This window comes from Etheostoma spectabile, chromosome 10 (assembly GCF_008692095.1).
Source record: "Etheostoma spectabile isolate EspeVRDwgs_2016 chromosome 10, UIUC_Espe_1.0, whole genome shotgun sequence".
Taxonomy (NCBI): domain Eukaryota; kingdom Metazoa; phylum Chordata; class Actinopteri; order Perciformes; family Percidae; genus Etheostoma; species Etheostoma spectabile.
Window position 1 is genome coordinate 19,609,867 of NC_045742.1, and position 20,043 is coordinate 19,629,909.

At 39.6% G+C, this 20,043-nt stretch overlaps 4 protein-coding genes across 6 annotated transcripts in view; all 4 read left to right on the forward strand.

The window, feature by feature from the left end:
- Positions 1-2: 2 nt before the first annotated feature.
- uqcrq (ubiquinol-cytochrome c reductase, complex III subunit VII) lies at positions 3-970 on the forward strand (the record flags this gene model as incomplete). The annotated part of the gene is given in 2 exon segments (XM_032528498.1): positions 3-103; positions 787-970. Coding segments are annotated over 2 exon segments (196 nt in total), but the record flags the coding sequence as incomplete, so codon positions are not given.
- A 702-nt stretch (positions 971-1,672) lies between these two features.
- Positions 1,673-11,586, forward strand: hspa4b (heat shock protein 4b). Of its 2 annotated transcripts, none has more exons than XM_032528488.1 (19): positions 1,673-1,973; positions 2,608-2,665; positions 2,829-2,969; positions 5,448-5,570; positions 5,846-5,945; positions 6,073-6,206; positions 7,306-7,550; positions 7,668-7,744; positions 7,868-8,019; positions 8,153-8,259; positions 8,358-8,491; positions 8,715-8,914; positions 9,042-9,131; positions 9,424-9,579; positions 9,686-9,811; positions 9,927-10,034; positions 10,212-10,331; positions 10,553-10,714; positions 11,079-11,586. In XM_032528488.1, exons 1-19 carry the CDS (start codon positions 1,867-1,869, stop codon positions 11,280-11,282), a joined length of 2,544 nt encoding a protein of 847 aa, XP_032384379.1. In that variant the 5' UTR covers positions 1,673-1,866; the 3' UTR covers positions 11,283-11,586. The 2 variants fall into 2 exon arrangements, with proteins under 2 accessions (XP_032384379.1, XP_032384378.1); XM_032528487.1 differs by having other exon boundaries at positions 8,715-8,911; positions 9,033-9,131.
- Positions 11,587-13,278: 1,692 nt separating this feature from the next.
- Positions 13,279-15,647, forward strand: gnpda1 (glucosamine-6-phosphate deaminase 1). Of its 2 annotated transcripts, none has more exons than XM_032528169.1 (7): positions 13,279-13,457; positions 13,743-13,870; positions 14,235-14,336; positions 14,444-14,626; positions 14,773-14,957; positions 15,146-15,320; positions 15,456-15,647. In XM_032528169.1, the coding sequence occupies exons 2-7, from the start codon at positions 13,747-13,749 to the stop codon at positions 15,515-15,517; spliced, it is 831 nt and encodes a 276-aa protein (XP_032384060.1). In that variant the 5' UTR covers positions 13,279-13,457; positions 13,743-13,746; the 3' UTR covers positions 15,518-15,647. The 2 variants fall into 2 exon arrangements, with proteins under 2 accessions (XP_032384060.1, XP_032384061.1); XM_032528170.1 differs by lacking the exon at positions 13,279-13,457 and adding an exon at positions 13,638-13,661.
- Positions 15,648-16,293: 646 nt separating this feature from the next.
- ndfip1 (Nedd4 family interacting protein 1) overlaps positions 16,294-20,043 on the forward strand; it is an 8,277-nt gene continuing 4,527 nt past the window's right edge. Inside the window, exons 1-2 of the mRNA XM_032528182.1 lie at positions 16,294-16,531; positions 17,813-17,906. Of these exons, the coding sequence (XP_032384073.1) occupies positions 16,496-16,531; positions 17,813-17,906 (130 nt within the window). The 5' untranslated portion in view covers positions 16,294-16,495. The remainder of the gene's footprint in view (positions 16,532-17,812; positions 17,907-20,043) is intronic.

Consider the following 20,043-nt stretch of genomic DNA (forward strand, 5'->3'; position numbering starts at 1 on the left):
AGTCTGTCCCCCTTTGAGCAGAGGGCTTTCCCCAACTACTTCTCCAAGGGAATCCCCAATGTGTGGAGACGGGTCACAACCTCTTTCTTTAAAGTTGCCCCCCGTGAGTACAGATGATACAATTATGTGTTTATTCAAATATTTTACACTTACACATATTTACACTGGTTGTGATGTCAACAACAAGAAACCAACTGAAAGAAACTAAACAACAATACTGTCAGATGACAGGTGCGTGCCTATAGGTGCTGGCAGCATCTTTCTTTACTGCTTCTATTGTAGATGTAACCCTCTTTTACAAATCAATATGTTTACGACTCACTAATATTGTACATGATGATAATAATAATAACAACATAGTAAATTGTGTTTTGCAAACATTGTATGCTGTGTATTCACTGCTTGTTGGGAAAGTAAGATTGTGCTAGTAGAACAAATACTTCGGGCTCTGGCATAAATGGGCAAATGCAACAAAATCTGTCTTTTAACTGTGAACATGTTTATATATTTTTGTTCCTTCTCATGTAGATAATGTGATTAGTCATACTCTTTCCGGTCTGCGGTTTGTTCAGTGTATATATATCAAAAAGGGTTGTAATTAAATTAGAAAAATGTGGATAATATTCTGAGGTCTCTGCATAAATATTATTACATATTTAACAATTTGTTTTAAGATTTTACTCTTGACCTTTTATTGAACAGCAAAGTGTGGCTAGATGCAATTAAATGAGTTGAGTTAAATGAAGTGATTGTCCTGATGCTGATTTTATAATTTTGCTTTTGCAGCAATGACTCTCATGTACCTGACCTACACCTGGGGCAACAGCGTCCATCAGCAGGGCAAGAGGAAGCTTGCAGCTGACTTTGAGAATGACGAGTGAACTCCTGCCACCTTTTGTGAAAGCTCCAATCTGTTATTAATTCAAACTCTGTAGGTTTCACCAATAAAGATGAAAATATTTATGTGAAATACGTCTTGATGGATTTCATCCAGGCATCTCTTTGTGATTGGATTAATGTTCATTTCATGTTGGTTTCAAATCAATGCTACTTTCTTACGTGTTATAATGCAGACGTAGTGCTGAAGTTATTAGTCAATCAACAGAAAATGAAAGAGCCTACAGTTTTGATAATTGCTTGAGTAATTTCTCAAGCAAAAAATGCCAATGCTTGGCAGTTCCTTCAGTGTGACGATTTGATGCTTTTCTGTTGTGTACTTTTAAAAAAAAAAATTTCATTATCTTTTGGTTTTGGACAGTGAGTAGACCATTTGTGGAACAAAACAAGAAGACAATTAATTATATTGATTTGGACTCTGGAAAAGTGTGACGGTCATTTTCTGACATTTTAAAAGATTAAACAGATAAATCAATAATAAAATAATTGCATAAATGAAGGAAATGTTCCACGGGTGAAAGTCTTGCCAAGAGTGATTTGAGAATGTGCAGTAGTTCAAATAATGGTAGTGAATGGGCCTTTTATGTTGAAGTAGGCCACAAAAAGGTTGGTACCACAGCAGTAGCAGGTGTCAATCATAACGGATATTGTACAAATAGCAGCTTAGGTGTATATTTACAGTGAAAATGTAAAGCTGCTGCTGTAGTAGGGTTCCTTGCCTCTAGGGGCGCATGATAACCGTTTCTAGCGCTCTGCAGTCGGCTGCTATTGGTCGGTGGGACAGAGAAAATTCCTGAACGCTCACGCATCAGCCGGCGCACCGCATGCTGCTACCCAGCTTCATGGAACAAGAACAAGGGTGTATCACCGTCCGCTGACTGAAACCCACTGTAGCTGCTGCACTTTTAGCACTGAATTATATCTCGGTTCTTCCTTGTAATTACTGTACTCTACAGTTAGCTAGTGAAGATGTCAGTTGTCGGATTTGACGTCGGGTTCTTGAACTGCTATGTAGCGGTAGCCAGAGCCGGGGGGATTGAAACTGTCGCTAATGAATACAGCGATCGATGTACACCGTAAGTACGATTAGGTACATTATTGTGTATGATTTGCGTTGTATTACCTACCCCCATAGCAGGTACAGGATGTGATGGAATCAACTTTTGGTTATCGTAATTGAGTAGAAGCTAACGTTGCTTCGTAGCTAGTTAGCATGCTACACATTTCACAACAGGAAACAGGGCATGTGGGTGCTAAAGCTAATGCTAGCTAAACCGGAACCATTGTGAGTACAAAGAATCCTGATAACTAGCTACTTTTACTCATTCACATGATGAAAAGCTTATTGTGGTGACTAACTAGCAAAATGTAGTCGAGATAAACTAAAGACTGATATTTAACCTGCTCAGTCAGGTGATTGATTTTTTTTTTTTTTTTTTTACTGCAGGCATGAATGAGCGCATGATGGGATGAGGCCGGGTCGGGGCTGTCAAACGGCTTTGTCAATTCATTGTGCCTCATTTTCAGACTACTAATTCATAGAATAAGACGTTAAAGGAGTACAGAAGATATTGTTGCAAACACTAAAAATATTATAACGTGAAATCGCCATCTTCACAACCAATTGCCATTTTATTACCGACTACATCAACCCTGTACACGCTGCATCACTTTTGTAAGAGATAACTGAATTGTGTTTTCTTTTTGTAGAGCATGTGTTTCTTTCGGACCCCGGAATCGATCCATCGGTGCTGCTGCCAAAAGCCAGGTATGTTTACATAGGAAAGGTTGAGACACTGGATACCCGATCACTACACTTACAACCGAGGGAGCCGTGTTTTCATAGTGCGTGTTGTGTGAGCATGAACAACACTGGACATGGCACAGAACACATCAAAGATTAAGAGTTGTTAATCTTCTTTTTTTTAAAGGTTGTCACAAACTGCAAAAACACAGTCCAAGGGTTCAAGAGGTTTCATGGCAGGGCGTTTTCGGATCCCTATGTGCATCGCCTAAAAAACAGTTTGGTCTATGATATCGCACAAATGCCTACAGGAACAACTGGCATTAAGGTAAGGAATCAGGAACATTCACGGTTAAAGTGATATGATAGAATGTTTAGTAGCTGCCCAGCCACATTTTATATACTTCCTAATTATTCTTAGGTAAAATCCAGTATTCACTCTAATGATTTCCATATGTTGTTAATATTTGGCCAGTCAACCCAGATAATTATCAACCTGCCAAGTTTGATTTTCGGTCAGAGAAAAAAAGCACTTCTCCAGGTCTGATCAAGAAAAAGAGTCTTTATTTATATGACTTATTAGTTGGGCATATCTGCATTTCAAAACTGGGGCAGAGATAAAGAGACTGATAATAGTGATAAACTATGAGGATGGTGCACCAGAAGTGGACATATTTCTATCACACCAACAAATACAAAGACAACACACTTGCAAAAAATATTAATTTAGTAAATAGACATACAGTACAAGCTGAAATTTTGGACACACCTTATCATTCAATGTGTTTTCTTTATTTTCATCACTATTTACATTGTAGATTCTCATTGAAGGCATCAAAACTATGAATGAACACGTGGATATATGTACTTAACAAAAAAGTGTGAAATAACTCTTAAATAGTTCTTATATTTTAGATTCCTCAAAGTAGGCCCCCTTTGCTTTTTTTGATAGCGCTGCAAACCCTTGGCGTTCTCTCAATGAGCTTCATGAGGTAGTCACCTGAAATGGTTTTCACTTCACAGGTGTGCCTTGTCAGGGTTAATTAGTGGAATTTCCTGCCTTATTTATGGGGTTGGGACCATCAGTTGCGTTGTGCAGAAGTCAGGTTGATACACAGCCGACAGCCCTATTGGACAACTGTTAGAATTCATGTTATGGCAAGAACCAATCAGCTAAGTAAAGAGAAACAAGTGGCCATCATTACTTTAAGAAATGACGGTCAGTCGGTCCGGAAAATTGCGAAAACTTTGAATGTGTCCTCTAGTGCAGTTGCAAAATCATCAAGCGCTGCAACGAAACTGGCTCACAGGAGGACCGCCCCAGGAAAGAAAGACCAAGAGTCACTTCTGCTGCTGAGGATAAGTTCATCTGAGTCACAAGCCTCAGATATCGCAAGTTAACAGCATCTTAGATTAGAGACCAGATGAATACCACACAGAGTTCTAGCAGCAGACACATCTCTAGAACAACTGTTAAGAGGAGACTGGGGGAATCAGGCCTTCATGATTAAATAGCAGCTGGGAAACCACTGCTAAGGAGAGGCAACAAGCAGAAGAGATTTGTTTAGGCCAAGAAACACAAGGAATGGACATTAGACCAGTGGAAATCTGGGCTTTGGTCTGATGAGTCCAAGTTTGAGATCTTTGGTTCCAACCGCCGTGTCTTTGTGAGATGCAGAAAAGGTGACCGGATGGATTCTACATGCCTGGTTCCCACCGTGAAGCATGGAGGAGGAGGTGTAATGGTGTGGGGGTTCTTTGCTGGTGATGTTGTTGGGGATTTGTTCCAAATTGAAGGCATACTGAACCAGCATGGCTACCACAGCATCCTGCAGCGACATGCCATCCCATCCGCTTTGCTTTAGTTGGACCATCATTTATTTTTCAACAGGGCAATGACCCCAAACACACCTCCAGGCTGTGTGAGGGCTATTTGACAAAGAAGGAGAGTGATGGAGTGCTGCACCTCCACAGTCACCGGACCTGAACCCAATTGAGATGGTTTGGGGAGAGTTGGACCAAGTGAAGACAAAAGTGCTAAGCATCTCTGGGAACTCCTTTTAAGACTGTTAGGAAACCATTTCAGGGGACCACCTCTTGAAGCTCATCAAGAGAATGTCAACAGTGTGCAAAGCAGTAATCGGAGTAAAGGGTGGCTACTTTGAAGAAACTAGAATATAAGACATGTTTTCAGTTATTTCACACTTTTTTGTTAAGTACAAAATTCCACTTGTGTTCGTTCACAGTTTTGATGCCTTTGGTGAGAATCTACAATTTAAATAGTCATGAAAATAAAAGAAACGCATTGAATGGGTGTGTACAAACTTTTGGCCTGTACTCTACAGTGTACTACACATCTTATTACACAGCATGATACAGTCCCATATATGGGTACAATTACTGACGGTGTTTAAGTGGTTTACAATAAAACAATTTATTCACCCATGAATATAATTTGTTTGGAAGGCCAAATTATTTGTATTCTGTGGTATCTGTATGGTGCTCATTAATAACAATCTTTTAGTAATGTCTAGGTCATCAATAGCTGTCCTGAGAAACAGTTTGAGATGTGGCCTTGATTATAAAGTGGGAGTATAAGGGATACTGTTGAGACTGACTAAGATACATTATTTCTTGAAAACATTAGTTACAGGCAATGTTGAATGAACTGCATGTTTGGAAATGTAATTTGTTTGATTTAATTCTTTTGGCCAAAAGTTGAGGTAGATAGTTAACATATGTACAGAACTGGTAGGAATCACCCAGAGCAATGTAATAATGTTGTTGTGTCTCAACATTTTTAAAGGTGATGTACATGGAGGAAGAGAAGGTGTTCAGCATTGAACAGGTCACTGCCATGCTGCTGACCAAGCTTAAGGAGACTGCGGAGCATGCTCTGAAGAAGCCTGTTGCAGACTGTGTTGTTTCCGTAAGTATTACACATTACTGCACATATTTAGATACTCTCCTCGTACATGACAAGTAGAGGGGCAAAATATGCATTCCTAGCATAAACAAAAATCTGAAATACTCTGGCCACACAGGTGTTTTTACTTGTATTGCCTGGTGACACCTGTTAAATATCATGTAATTCATAGCATAAATCCACCCAACTTCAGCCTGCCTAGAGGTCTAATCAGGCAGTTTAATGGAAAACAATTTATGATAAAAAATGAATTCCAAATGTTCTTCTATTGTAACTAGGTTCCCTGCTACTACACTGATGCGGAGAGGAGATCAGTAGTAGATGCTGCTCAGATTGCTGGTCTCAACTGCCTGAGGCTCATGAATGAGACAACTGCAGGTCTGTACTAGGTTTTTTTGGGGCAGGGCTAGGGCAAGGATGTGCATGTCACTGATGGATGACTGCACACGTTGACATTGATTCCAGTAGATGTTTTCGCCATTAACAATTCAATTTTTCCCTGCAGTTGCATTGGCGTATGGGATCTACAAACAGGATCTCCCTGCTCCCGAGGAGAAGGCCAGGAATGTGGTGTTTGTGGACCTGGGCCATTCTGGATACCAGACATCAGTGTGTGCCTTTAACAAAGGCAAAGTCAAGGTGTGTGGCTAAATCATCACACTGAACATTCGTTGTCCTTGTTTGAGATAAAAAGAGAAAGTAGGTAATTGCAGCCAGTGGATGTATCGCAAAAGCGCACCGATTGAACAGCTCTGAGTTGGCTTGATTCGCCTTGCAAAGGCGGAAGTAGCTGCGGAAGTGGATGTAATATAAATCCTATTATGATCAATATTATGACAATATCACCGTCCGTGGCAGTATCATTATAAATTTAAAGTACACCATTTCCGAACTGATAACTTCTCTTTACAGATCTCTTAAATTGTGCAACAAAACCACAATAGTAGTGTTTTTTTTTAGTTTTTTTTTTAGCTATTCATATTTAGAACAAATAGAAGTGCAAATAGTCAAATCAAGTGAAGATAATATACAGCAGCAGCAACAGTGATGGCAATAACTGCAAAATACTACAAATAGATGTGACTTAAGTGTCTAGTCATTTAAAAACAAATCATTAGAGGGGGGTTGAATACTGCATGTAAAAGGCACAACCATTTATTCTTTTCCAAACGATTTCACTCAGTGGTTTTGACCAGTTTGCAACTCATGAAGAATGCACAAATGTGTTTTCTTAATGGCAGAATGTATTAAATAAATGTGTTGCTGCTTAAGTTCTTGTACATAAACATTGCAAAATAATTATGAATAATGATAATGGAAGAGTCGTCCTTTAATTGTGATTGGGACTTAAAACCTTTACGAAGCCAAATGGAGAGTTTCCTCAATAGCAAACGCTAAAAACTCCCAATGAGTGCTCAACCCGATCTACTGGCAAGTTGTTTCCCATCCAGAATTTCACTTCTGCAGCCTGTGGAGAGATACTGCGGCGCCTAGCTCTTAAAACTGCATGCGTTTTTGTGCCCTGAGATTTTGATGGTCTCAACTCAGTTAAGCCTCCAGATTAAGTCGGACAAAATGACTAACCATCATGCAATGCACTCTGCGAGGCGACGATTGAATTTGCGCAGGTCTTTGTCGGTCTGGCTCATCTCGAACAAGTCTAGCGTTCAACATGGTCTACGAAAGGCTTTGTGTCATTCCTTAAACTCTCTCTTTGCCTCTTTTCCTTGTTTCTCAGGTCCTTTCTACAGCTTGTGACCCAGAGTTGGGAGGAAAGGACTTTGATGAAGTATTGGTGAGACACTTCTGTGAGGAATTTGGCAAGAAGTACAAGATTGATGTCAAGACAAAGCCCAGGGCTCTGGTCAGGCTGTACCAGGAGTGTGAAAAACTGAAAAAATTGATGAGTGCCAACTCCTCTGACCTGCCGCTTAACATTGAGTGCTTCATGAATGACATTGATGTCACTGGAAAACTGAACAGGTAGACCAACAAGAAATGTATTGCTTTTAGTATCCGTGGTTCTTAGCTGATGGGTCTTACTTTACATTTCCTTTTGTAATGCTTAAGTCATATTCACCTTTTTTTCTCTTGCACAAGGGGTCAATTTGAAGAGATGTGTAGTGACATTCTTGCCCGAGTTGAGGCTCCACTGCAGAGCCTGCTGGAACATACCAGTAAGTATGATTTTCCCCCAGTTGTGATGCACTTTCATTTGTTCCTATTAATTCAGTTAAATAACTAAATGTATTCACATTTCTTGGTTTGTGTGATGATAAAACTTGTTTTTGATCCATAAGAACTGAAAAAGGAAGACATCTATGCAGTAGAGATCGTGGGGGGAGCTTCTAGGATTCCATCTGTTAAAGAAAGAATCAGCAAATTCTTTGGGAAGGAGTTGAACACCACACTGAATGCTGACGAAGCCGTGGCCAGAGGTTGTGCCCTGCAGGTATTATAGCGCCCCTCCCATTACTCACCAGAAAGTCGTCCCATCAGAGCTTGAATAAGCATCTGCTGACGTGAAAGGGATTTTTTCTTTTTGTTGTTGACAGATTAAACATGTTTACTGTTTGTCTCCACAGTGTGCAATACTGTCACCTGCCTTCAAAGTGCGTGAATTCTCCATCACAGATGTTGTTTCCTATCCCATCTCCTTGAAGTGGCATTCTGCTGCAGAGGAAGGTTTGAGGTAAAATCAACAACCTGTTTTTGATTAAAAAAAAATTCCCTCTCTCTGCTGTTGTTTTATTGAATGTATAAATATTATGAAATATTTATTTGTTGCAGTGATTGCGAGGTATTTCCTATGAACCATGCAGCACCTTTCTCCAAAGTGCTGACTTTCTACCGGAAAGAGCCTTTTTCTTTGGAGGCCTACTACAATAATGCTACTGAGCTGCCCTACCCTGATCCCACTATTGGTAAGCAGCTCACGCTTCCTAAGTGATGTGTGACCACCAGCGGGTACAGTAGAAAGACTCCAAAACAGACACCTTGTCATGTTTCTGTCTGCCTGACCCAAACTCTGGGTTGAGATACATGAATAAATTGATCTCCCAAGACTAATATTATCAGCTTTACAGCTGTTTTGCCTGATAATTTCCGTTCTGTTAATTATGTGTCTTTTTTTTCCCCACCTTCCAGGTCAGTTCCTGATCCAGAAGGTTGTCCCACAGGCATCTGGGGAGAGCTCCAAGGTGAAAGTCAAGGTGCGGGTGAACATCCATGGTATCTTCAGCGTGTCCAGCGCCTCCCTGGTTGAAGTGCAGAAGTCTGATGAGACCGAGGAACCCATGGAAACGGAACAGGCCAATGGCAAAGAGGAAGAGGTACAGCCAAATACAGTAAGTGATTTTCATCATAAGGGGTTCTCTTACACGGAGCGTCAGATTACTATGTGTGCTACTATTTGTACTTCTGTTTTGAGACAAAAAAAAAATATGTCTGATTTTTATTACTTTGACAAACAAGATGCAGACCGATCAGGATGAGCAGCAGAGTCAAGGAGACGGTCAGAAAGAGGCAGAAGAGAAGACACCCCGGGAGAATGAGGAGATGGATGTAAGATGATCAATTTTTGTGTAAAGCAAGAAGAGATTTATATATAGATGCAATAGCCCACTACAAAATTCTTTCTTCTAATTCAAATAACGGGTTAGACATTTTAAACACAATGTGGTGCAGTATAATAGAATAATACAATACCGCTAATTTTAAGAAATAAATGACACACTGTAAACAAAAACTAAACTTAAATTGAATGCAGATGTTCCTGTTGGGTTATTGCATGTATTGATTAATTTTGAGTGGTGTTTTTGTGTCAATGCTGCTTATTCTCGTACCTTTTTAATAGACTACCACAGAGGAGGGTAAAGGCGAGAAGAAGTCTGACCAGCCCCCACAAGCGAAAAAGCCCAAAGTCAAAACAAAAGTGCTTGAGCTTCCAATTGAGAACAGTCCACAGTGGCAGCTAGCTGATGACATGCTCAATCTTTTTGTAGAAAATGAGGTAACCAAACGTTCTGCCATCACATTACAAAATCCACCCGTCCTCAATTACTTGATTCTATTTTGAAGTGTTTAGCGGTTACAGTTGCTGTTTGGATTCTCCTCAGGGTAAGATGATCATGCAGGACAAGCTGGAGAAGGAGAGGAATGACGCGAAGAATAATGTAGAGGAGTATGTGTACGAGATGAGGGACAAACTACATGGGATGCTGGAGAAGTTTGTCAGTGAATCTGTGAGTAAACAGTCACTCCTGACTCACTGTAAAGTGATCAGAATTAGCATCTTTTTAATCACTATCCAACCGATTTGGCTTTCCTTGAAATCATGACTTTTTTATTTATTTTCAGGACCGAGATATTCTGTCTTTAAAGCTTGAGGATACTGAAAACTGGCTGTATGAAGATGGAGAGGACCAACCCAAACAGGTGTACATTGACAAACTGGCAGAGTTAAAGGTAATTATTGCGAAATTAATAGCTTTTTCCCCCCCCACCATTGTTTCATTGCCATTTTGATTTCTTTAACTGACATGTATTGTTTAGAATGATAACATTTCACTGGAATTGTACCCCGCACAATTTCATTGCATTTGAAAAATAAAATGAATTGATTGTATATGGTGTTCACTGTAGAAACTTGGCCAGCCCATCAAGGAGAGGTATACAGAAGCTGAAGAGAGACCTAAAGCATTTGAGGAGTTGGGAAAACAAATCCAGCAGTACATGAAATTTGTGGAAGCATACAAAATAAAGGTAAATCCAAATGCTTTAAGAGAACTTTGGCATTTTTAGTGTCAAAGTAATGGCTTTTACTAATGGTGGCAAGTGGGTCCCAAGCTCGCTGCATGTGCTCCTAATGTTTATGAAAGTTAAATGCCGAGATTGAATGTCACTACATTGTACTGTACAATTGTATGTGACAAATAATAAAGTGTATTCTCTCCTTTCTTCTAAATGATGCCTTTGATTTCCAGGAGGAGCAGTATGACCATTTAGATGAGGCAGATGTCAACAAAGTGGACAAACTGGCCAGTGAGGCAATGATCTGGATGAACAGTGCCATGAACCAGCAAAGCAAACAGAGCCTGACGGTGGATCCCTCCATTAAAGTAAAAGACATTCAAGCAAAAACAAGGGTGAGTGTCTACTCTGTTAGAACATCTAATACCAAAGAACAGAGAAAAGTAATTAGAATGCGGGACATTTAAAATGGAGAAACCCATTCATGTAAAATAAAGATGTAACAAGATTTGTTCAAGAAATACAAATGGAAGCCATTGTTGGCCAAAGCTAATCAGATGGTTGGCTTTACTCATGTAGCATTCATACATGCTGCTTCATGTACATGAGACACTGAGGTCAACTATCAACCAAGAACACATTAGTAAATGTCTCTGTTATATTATTTATTGGGCCAAAACGTGTGTTGATCTCCCACACAGCTGTATTTCTTTAAGTAAAACAATTGTATCATGTTTCCTTTTTTGTGTAATTTTCCAGGAGCTTTTCTCCACTTGTAACCCCGTTGTGACCAAGCCCAAGCCCAAGCCCAAGGTGGAGCCTCCAAAGGAGGACACTGCAGAGCAGAACGGGCCTGTCAACGAGCAGGATAAACCCCAGGAAGAGACTGCAGACAAGGGAACGACGGGAAGCAACCCCACCTCAGAAACCACACAAAACAAGCCTGACATGGACCTTGATTAAAGCAGCCTGATGCCCGTGTAAGCCAAGCTGAGTGTATATCAGAGCAGGTAAAGTGTTTCAGGAACTGCACTCCACAGTCAAAAGCGGGCAGGGTGATTAGCACACTGATCCCAGATCCTGGTGGCATGTCTGTCTGATGACATAGCATGCCTTCTCTCTTTCTGGATGACATAAATCAAAAGCCAGCCGCAATAAGCCTGTTTGACAATGAGCGCTGTACACATAATGGTATTTATTTCTGTTGTGTGCCCTGTAAGTGTTCTGGTCTGTCACAATATGGTTTTAATAAAGTTACTGAAAATCACTTGTACCATTTTTATTACTTTGGTCAAAGATACCCAAGGCTTTACGTGGGCATTGCTTCTGTCTAGCTGCCATTGAAGACATGGGTCATATTTCTGGGAATTTAGAGGGTTTTGATGACATAAACAAGCAGTTACATTCTACATTAAATGTATATTACACGTTTTTATTTTTGAATGGCTTATCTTAAAGTTGCACTGCTTTATGGCACAGTTAAAATAAAAAGGGCTAACGAGTAGTAGAGCAATGTATACATAATGTAAATCAGTACAAATTTACAATTAAATTGAACAGTGAAATGACCTCTTTAGAGGGGGGAAGACATGCAAGAAATAGTCACAGGTCAGATTCAAACCCTGGATCTCTGCATTGAGGCATAAACCTCTCAGTACATGTGCGCCTGCTCTACTACTGATTCAACCTGGCCACACCTCTGTTACGAGTTTAGTTTGTAGTTAAATGGGCACTTGACCTTACTGTTTCTAAAATCCTAGCTATGGTCCTGCTAGCTAACTTGTTATGTTAAATCCTATACATACATGGTTCAATTATCTTTAATATGGGTTTGGGAATAATTTACAGATGTAATTTATTGAATATATAAGTAACTGTATTTCAAGCTATGAACCTGAAAAGGTGAAGTTGAGAGATTTTTTTCACTTACTGTAAATTCTTACGTTACAAAAATACCAAATACAACTTAACTGGAAGGTAGGCAATACACTTCACATCCACTATATGAACGCATTGTTCCAATTAGTCAGAATTTGGATAGACCTCGTCTGAAACGTTCAAATGCGTGCCGTGTACGTGCGCGGTTTGAGACACAGCTTTGTGAGGAATTCTTACACTGAAAATGTACTAGTTTTCTTCTAGTTATGTCGCTTAGCAACCAGTAAGTATTCTAGTAGGAAGTTTGCCTAGCTAGTTACATATGTCATGCCATACATGAATGAAGAGAGCAAGCATGACATAGCTAGCTAGAATTATTCTTTAGCGGAAAATCATTCTCAGTAGAACACTTAGTGGTTGCTAAGCGACATAGAAAAAAAAAATATATAGTATATTTTTAGTGTAAAAATGCCTCGTGAAGGCCTCCTTTTCGACTCAATTAAGCTGGAATGATAAGAAGTAATATCAAAGGTTCTCTAACTAAAACGTCTCTGGTAATTTTAGGCTATACTATGAAAATGAAAAAAAATGTTTGAGAGAAAAAGTGAAAAGTGATAGCGAAAAAGCATTTTATTTAATTTTTTTTATTTTTCTCAATGTGAAAATAGTGTCATGGGCGGGACCACGTTCCTGCACAGTCCTATCTTGGGAGCCCAGTCCTGTCTTGGGAGACCATCTGAATTATTTAGATATTATATATGATTCTGATGGACTCCCAAGACGAGACAGTGCTCACCCAACTGGCCAGCAGGAACGTGACCCCGCCCATGAAACTATTTTCACATCTTGAGAAAAAATCCTGAGAGGAGAGACTTAAGTTTTGCGAGCGAGAAGAAAAACGTTTTGAGAGAATTATTTTTCACACTGATAGTCAATATATATATATGAGAATTTAAAATAGTATTTTGAGAGAGATTTTTTTGCTAATGGTATGAAAACTTTCAAATATATATATTTTTTTCTGTCATAAAATGTTTTTTTGCTATGAGTGTGATAACTTTGTCAGCTACATTCATTAATTCATTATTCACCTAGCATAACGTTACCAGCCAGCTACCATAGCTGATGTTAATCGTCACCTCCGCTCGCGAGGAGCGCTGTTTGCATCCAGCAGCAGGAATCACATGATCCATCCAAACGTCTGCTGCGAGTAAAAACCTCTTATACTCTCTATGGTAAAAGCTACAGATACAGTCCAAGGTAAAGGAGTAAAGTTACACAATAATTGTTTTCTTTGGTGTTTTATTTGGACATTAACAGAGTAAAAGATTTGGTAGCAATGCGCGGGTGTGTTAAAGTTGAATTTTTGGTAGCTTTGTTGAGCAACACTCAGGCATTAATCTTACTTTACTGTCGCTGTACGATGTAGTTATCTTACCTTGATGAGTCTAAAGTCTGGTTAAGGTGTGTTTTGTCCTGAATAACTTCGAGTCAGAGCTCCTTCAGACAAGCAACCCGTTCCTCTTATCGTGTGTTTTTCTCCAGGACAATGAAGCTGATCATTCTCAATGACTACGACCAGGCAAGCGAGTGGGCTGCAAAGTACATTAGAAACAAGGTTTTACTGTTCAGACCTGGCCCAGACAGATATTTCACCCTGGGGCTTCCCACAGGTGAGTAGGAGCTGGCAACCCCGTACAGCTGTGTGTATTGTTTCAGGATTTAGTGCTGGAGGTACTGATACAATATTTCCCTCTCATCTGCTGATTCAGTGTCAGTTGTGGAAATAGCCACCACAGGCCCTTTAACTTAACCCATGAAATTAGGGTAGGCAACATGTACACTATGTATTGCAAAGAGACAGTATCCATGGCATACATTTAGTGAAGTAAATACAACAATTTTCTCTGAAACATAAAAAAGTAAAGAAAGGAAAAGGAAAGACTCAAGTACCGGGACTCAAAATAAAACGCTCATGTGAGTGCAGTACTATTCCACACTGTTACTTTTGCTTTGTAAGATTGTGCCTTTCTTCAGGGAGCACCCCCCTGGGTTGTTACAAGAAACTCATTGAGTACTACAAGAAGGGACAAATCTCATTCCAGTATGTAAAAACTTTCAACATGGATGAATATGTAGGTAAGTTTTCATTGCTCTGTCTCCCCACATAACATGTTTACACATTGAGGAAAACTTGAAAGTTGTGATTTTGCTGTGATAAGAAACTGTCATAAAATCTTGCATAGGACTTCCCAGAGATCACCCTGAGAGCTACCACTCCTTCATGTGGAATAACTTCTTCAAGCACATAGACATAAAAGCAGAGAACACCCACATCCTGGATGGCAACGCTGCTGACCTGCAGGCAGAGTGCGCAGCCTTTGAGGAAAAGATAACAGCTGCCGGGGGGATCGAGCTCTTTGTCGGAGGTCAGTATGTCACAGTGCTGGTAGGGAAATATGTAACCAGCTACACATTTCAGATGTGTGTTCAATACCATTCTGGTATCAGTGGATTTTGCAGTCACTGTTGAAGTGGTAGTTACCATTCACACGGCTCCTCCTGTCCTTGTCAGGTATTGGACCAGATGGCCACATTGCCTTCAATGAGCCTGGTTCAAGTCTAGTTTCCAGGACTAGGGTGAAGACCCTGGCAAAGGACACCATCATGGCTAATGCCCGCTTCTTTGATGGGGATCTCTCAAAGGTGCCCACCATGGCACTGACTGTGGGAGTGGGCACTGTCATGGACGCAAAAGAGGTTAGAAACCTAGATGAATGTCAACAATCTTTCCTGCTTTTTGGGTTCTGTGTTTATGCTAATTTTAAGTTGCAGAACAGTGTGCAATGTGATCTTGTCATTTTCCTGATGCACCAAAAGAACACCAACTGCAAGTTACTCTTGGACAGCCACACAAGCCACAGGTCAAATTTTTAATTTCTTCCCAGGTCATGATTCTCATCACTGGAGCACACAAGGCATTTGCTTTATACAAAGCTATAGAGGACGGTGTGAATCACATGTGGACAGTGTCTGCGTTCCAGCAGCACCCACAGACTGTTTTTGTATGTGATGAAGACGCCACCCTTGAACTGAGAGTCAAAACTGTGAAGTACTTCAAAGGTGAGACTAAATCTCAAAGCAACAGTGCTAAAAAAAAACTACTGTATTTCGCTTTTGATAAATTGCAACCCAGGTTTTGCATAAAGCAAAACTATCTGCAAAACAAGTATGAATCACAGTTAATTCTTTCTTTAGGGATGATGCATGTGCACAACAAGCTGGTGGAGCCACCTCCCTCAGTGCCAAAGAAGAACTGAAGATATCTTGTCTATACTTTGGATTCATGAAGTCTTTTTCAAAATGTAACACTCCAATGATTCCTTTATCTTCCCGTGGAGATATATCATGCAGTGCTTGGGGTAAACCTCACCCGTGTAAAAAAATAAACAGATGCTGGTATTGTGCAGGCTATTCAGGTTTTCATGTGATTGTGTTAATTTAGTAAATTTGCTTCTCATTTGTTCTTTTTAATAAAGTGCATTTGATTTTTAATTTCCGTACGCCTATGGGGTTCAGTCTGTTCCTCCTGTCACATGACAACGCGGAACAACTAATGTGACATTTAAGTGCTGCTTGTAAGCGTCTTATTTCAGAATTGTGCAGGAAGTAAAGGTAAAATGTCCCTTTAAACAAACTTGTAGCCGGCAATGAAATATAACTGAGTAAAGTACATTTACTCAGACAAGTACCATACTAATTATAGTGATAATAACATAGTAAAAATAACATTTTACCATCGCATTACCTTCACAACCTATAAGAATGTCTATAATTGTTTGCCCAGTTTTTTTTCTTATAAAAGTGTTGTACGTACACCTAAACTGATCTGGTATGCATGCAGTGATAAAAACAAATGACAAATATTGAGTCTTTTAGTTAACAGAAAGTGCACGAATATTCAATATCAAGTTAAAATGTTTTTAATGTATCTTCTTCAAAAAAAAATGTAATGCAGCTTTTTTGGAAAAAACTCTTTACCTTGATTTTTAAGACGGGGCTTTTACTTGATCATGCACGAATTACTCGTCACCCAATATCCCGACAGTACTTGAAGGCAGCATCAGAGCCTGCCAGCTACTGTGCGGACGTCAGGGGCAAGAAGGAAGGAGATGGCCGATTAGAAGGCGACGTTACCTTTGGTACTTCGTTGGCGAGATTCCTTTGACACATCTTTCACCGCATTTTAACAGCTGGAGTGGGAAGAGGACGCATTAAATATTCGCTCCTCTTCCACAATGGCAGAACAAAACAGCAACGTCAGATATCAAGAGGTATGTAACAGTTTGCTGGCACTAAAAAATGTAGCTAGCTAGTTAGCCAGCAGCTAACATTAACGCTAACGCTAGTCAACATCAGCCTGTCACTAAGAGGAAAACAACGAGCTCGACCGACATTTGTTTACGGGCGGGCCTGAGTTGGCGATAAATAGCAGACAAATTGTTAACATTACAATAGACTAACAAGTAAATACTCATAATTTCGTCACGTATCATTTGAAGTTACCTGTGTGACCTATTTTCATTTAGCAGCTTAGTAAGTTACTCATTAGCTAAAGTTCGTATTGGCTGGCCTGCTCGGGAGTGCTGTGTAGTGTCACTTTGTCAAGCCTTGATCCAGCACATTGACCAGTCTAGCTGCTCGGTAATTGAAACTCCAGCGAGAAAACGGGATCGAAATACTAATGCGAAGCCTGCTTATTTATTAACATACTTTGATTTGCAGGTAATGTGTGAGGTCACGAGTGCATAGTTCATAGTTTAAAAGCGGCTATGTAGTTTTGATGACGTATCATAGGTTACTGTGTTATCATTGGTAGAACAGTGTAGCCATTCATTTCTATTGGAGACATTAAGGGTTGCAGACATATCTTTCATAACCACTTGTTGCTCAGTAACGTTATATTATTCAAGTGTGACATCAGTGATAAAGGTTTATTACTCTTTGAGGAGTTGGCACACTTTCACTATGTTTTCCCTAAAGCACCTCCAGTCTATCGGTATTGTGCTTGTTCACAACCTGGCCTAAGTAGATGTGGACTTTCAAGTAGAGTCGTTCAGTATATCTCAAATCTTTTTGTAACGTCACATTGTCACAATTGGAAATTTAAATGAGTATTTACAGATAAAACAACAGATGGTCTTGCAACATTGTAATGCTGAATAAAATCACAAATCCATCAGAGATAGCTACTACGGTATGAACAGTATGGCACCAGTTGACGGATATCTAATGTCTCCACAGTATGGACTAGTGCAAAATCCAAATTGTAGAAGGCACAATATTTGTCAAAGGCAAAATATGTGTCGAAATACAATTTTGAATTAACTATTGTGGTGCTGCTGAGGTGTCCCGACCTACAAATCTCTGTTTGGTACAGATCCTTGCATTAAAAAAAAAACAATGCATAAATGATCAATCCCTCAAATTATGTAATTCGCATCGCAGTGGCTTTATCATTCAAAATAATCATTCCGCCAAAAAGTTTAAATCTAAGTTTTCCTTAGATTTAAGTTTGACCCAAGCTGTGTTGTCATTTATTAACATTTCTTCAGCTGGTGAATGAGGAGGAACCGGCTCAGCCAGCCCAGGTGGGTCCTGCTCAGGATGCACCACCACCCTACAGCAGCATCGCTGCAGCAAATGCAGGTTAGGAACCATCACAGCTCCATCACACACTGTCCCATAACTCGGAAAAAACACAACTCATTTTCTAAGTTATGCATCGAAAGCATTACGATTGTAGATATACTTGCAGTGAAATGTGCCTATGAAGCAAAAGTGAAGAGAAGATATTTATAGAATAGTTATTTCCACAGTGTCACATCATTTTTCAGGAGTAAGTCAAATGTATTAATATAGCGCTTTTCACAGATAAAAAAAATCCCAAAGTGCTTATGATACATATTAAAACAAAGTACAAATCACAAGGTAATACATAAAAATAAAGTGCAGATAGGTCATCCAAAGTGAGAACCTTCTCTGATAGCTGTACCTTGCATTAGAGCCGAACAAAGTCACATGCGGCATGATCACAGGCTCAACATGTATGAAGTATTTTAAATGTTGAAGCTGTTTCAACAACTGCATATACTGCTGACTACTTTTAACTTTCATCTTTAGCAGCCATCAGACAAATATTTAAAACAAGTTTAAAAAGTAAAATATGTCCCTCTGTAAAAGTGCATATGCCTTATAACTAGTGTACTGAATTACTTTATCTTTTCCTACACTGTTAGCCTTGGAATGAATAATGTAAAGGGGAGTAGCTTGTGTGCACGGCCTTTTAGGAAGGTCTGATGTTTGTAATCTCACTTCTTAAGAGGGCATAGGTCAACGTGTCCAAGCAGTGAGCTCTTCCTGGGGGAGTATATTGATCTGGTCTAATGCAGTTTGTGTTTTGAACAACACAATAGAGAATTTTGGACATCTGCCAAATGACCCAGATGAAAGTCTTGGCTTGAATGGGACAGAACATAAACAGAAATGGATACAAATACTTTGGTCTTTCTTCCTGCTGTAAGTCATCCCTCCCTGGTTTGGTCTTAGAATTCTCTGCTTCTGCTACTTCCGCTTCCTTCAGAAGTGACAGGAGAAGTTTGTCTGTCAGCAGTCAAACCTTTCGTAACAGCTGTTAATCAGTCAACATCGAATCATTTCAGTTTTGCAGTTATGATCAACATTTAATACAAATTTAATTCAGAGAGCAACATATCAATGCCTGTTTATTTATCTGTCTCTTTGTGGATATAATTGTTTTTGTTTTTTTCCCAAAATTACAAAAGGATAGTCCAACTCATGTTTTATCGTTTGGTACTTGCATGTGTAAAGATAATATCTTTAGGCACCATGTCCAGCCTTTCTCTCCATGCTGCATAAAGAGATTTGATTTATCACATCATCGGCTCTGTAATAATTTGGCAGAATTTACACAGTAAAAAAGCCATCTTACTGCAATTATACTAATAATACTAATAATAATTCTTATTATTATTTGTTATTTGGTCAGTCAATTACAGTTTCACCTTTTATATTGTTAACAAGGGGAAAAAAAACGTTTTTAAATGCAATGACTCCAGAGTTTGCTTTTGTTTTAAAGTGAGTGATTGTAACTCTAGCCTCTTTCTGACCGAGTAGTTATGGGAACATAGTTATAGGAATAGTCCACTTCTGAACAGCTCTACCAAATACTCTCCCCCCAAAACCGTTTTTTCAATTTGCATTGGCACTGGCCAAGAGGCCATAGGAACTGGTAGGAGGGGTAGGGGAGTGACGCAAGCACGGCAACGGTCTTTATAGCATCGTTACTTGACTTACAACAAACCACAGCGGTGTTTAAAGACTAGGCTGGACTACTTAACAAAAAAAACACAGAAGACGGAGGCTCAAGTGTGATATGATCCTAATTAATATATGATGGCAGAAGATCGAAGAGCAGAACGCAACAAGCAAACAAAATGAGTAAGTTTAACTAGCATTAACAAGTAGCTGGTTGAATGCGTGATGTTTGTCTTATGAGTTAGCATACGTAGGCGAATTGCAACAGACAGTGAAGCATATGTACGTTTTGTGTTTCAGACGTTGCTAGGTCACTAAGGGTTCCAATGCGGAAAAGGAATCGCGGTCACAGGAACTTAATAATCCTAAAATTGGTCAAGTCGGGGCATGAGGAAAAAAAAAGGGTTCTAGGAACGTTATGTTCTAGGAACTGCAAAAATCCCTCCGGTCGGAAAGAGCCTTCAAACAGCCCAACCTACTTGTATACCTACTGTATATGAAAATGAAT

Bases quoted from the DNA above. Each gene is read 5' to 3' on its own strand.
- hspa4b (XM_032528487.1), top strand. From the start codon at position 1,867: ATGTCAGTTGTCGGATTTGACGTCGGGTTCTTGAACTGCTATGTAGCG. The intron at 2,970-5,447 runs GTAAGGAATCAG...ACATTTTTAAAG, and splicing joins CAGGAACAACTGGCATTAAG to GTGATGTACATGGAGGAAGA. The intron at 5,946-6,072 runs GTCTGTACTAGG...TTTTCCCTGCAG, and splicing joins CATGAATGAGACAACTGCAG to TTGCATTGGCGTATGGGATC.
- gnpda1 (XM_032528169.1), top strand. From the start codon at position 13,747: ATGAAGCTGATCATTCTCAATGACTACGACCAGGCAAGCGAGTGGGCT. The intron at 14,627-14,772 runs GTCAGTATGTCA...TGTCCTTGTCAG, and splicing joins GATCGAGCTCTTTGTCGGAG to GTATTGGACCAGATGGCCAC. The intron at 14,958-15,145 runs GTTAGAAACCTA...ATTTCTTCCCAG, and splicing joins CTGTCATGGACGCAAAAGAG to GTCATGATTCTCATCACTGG.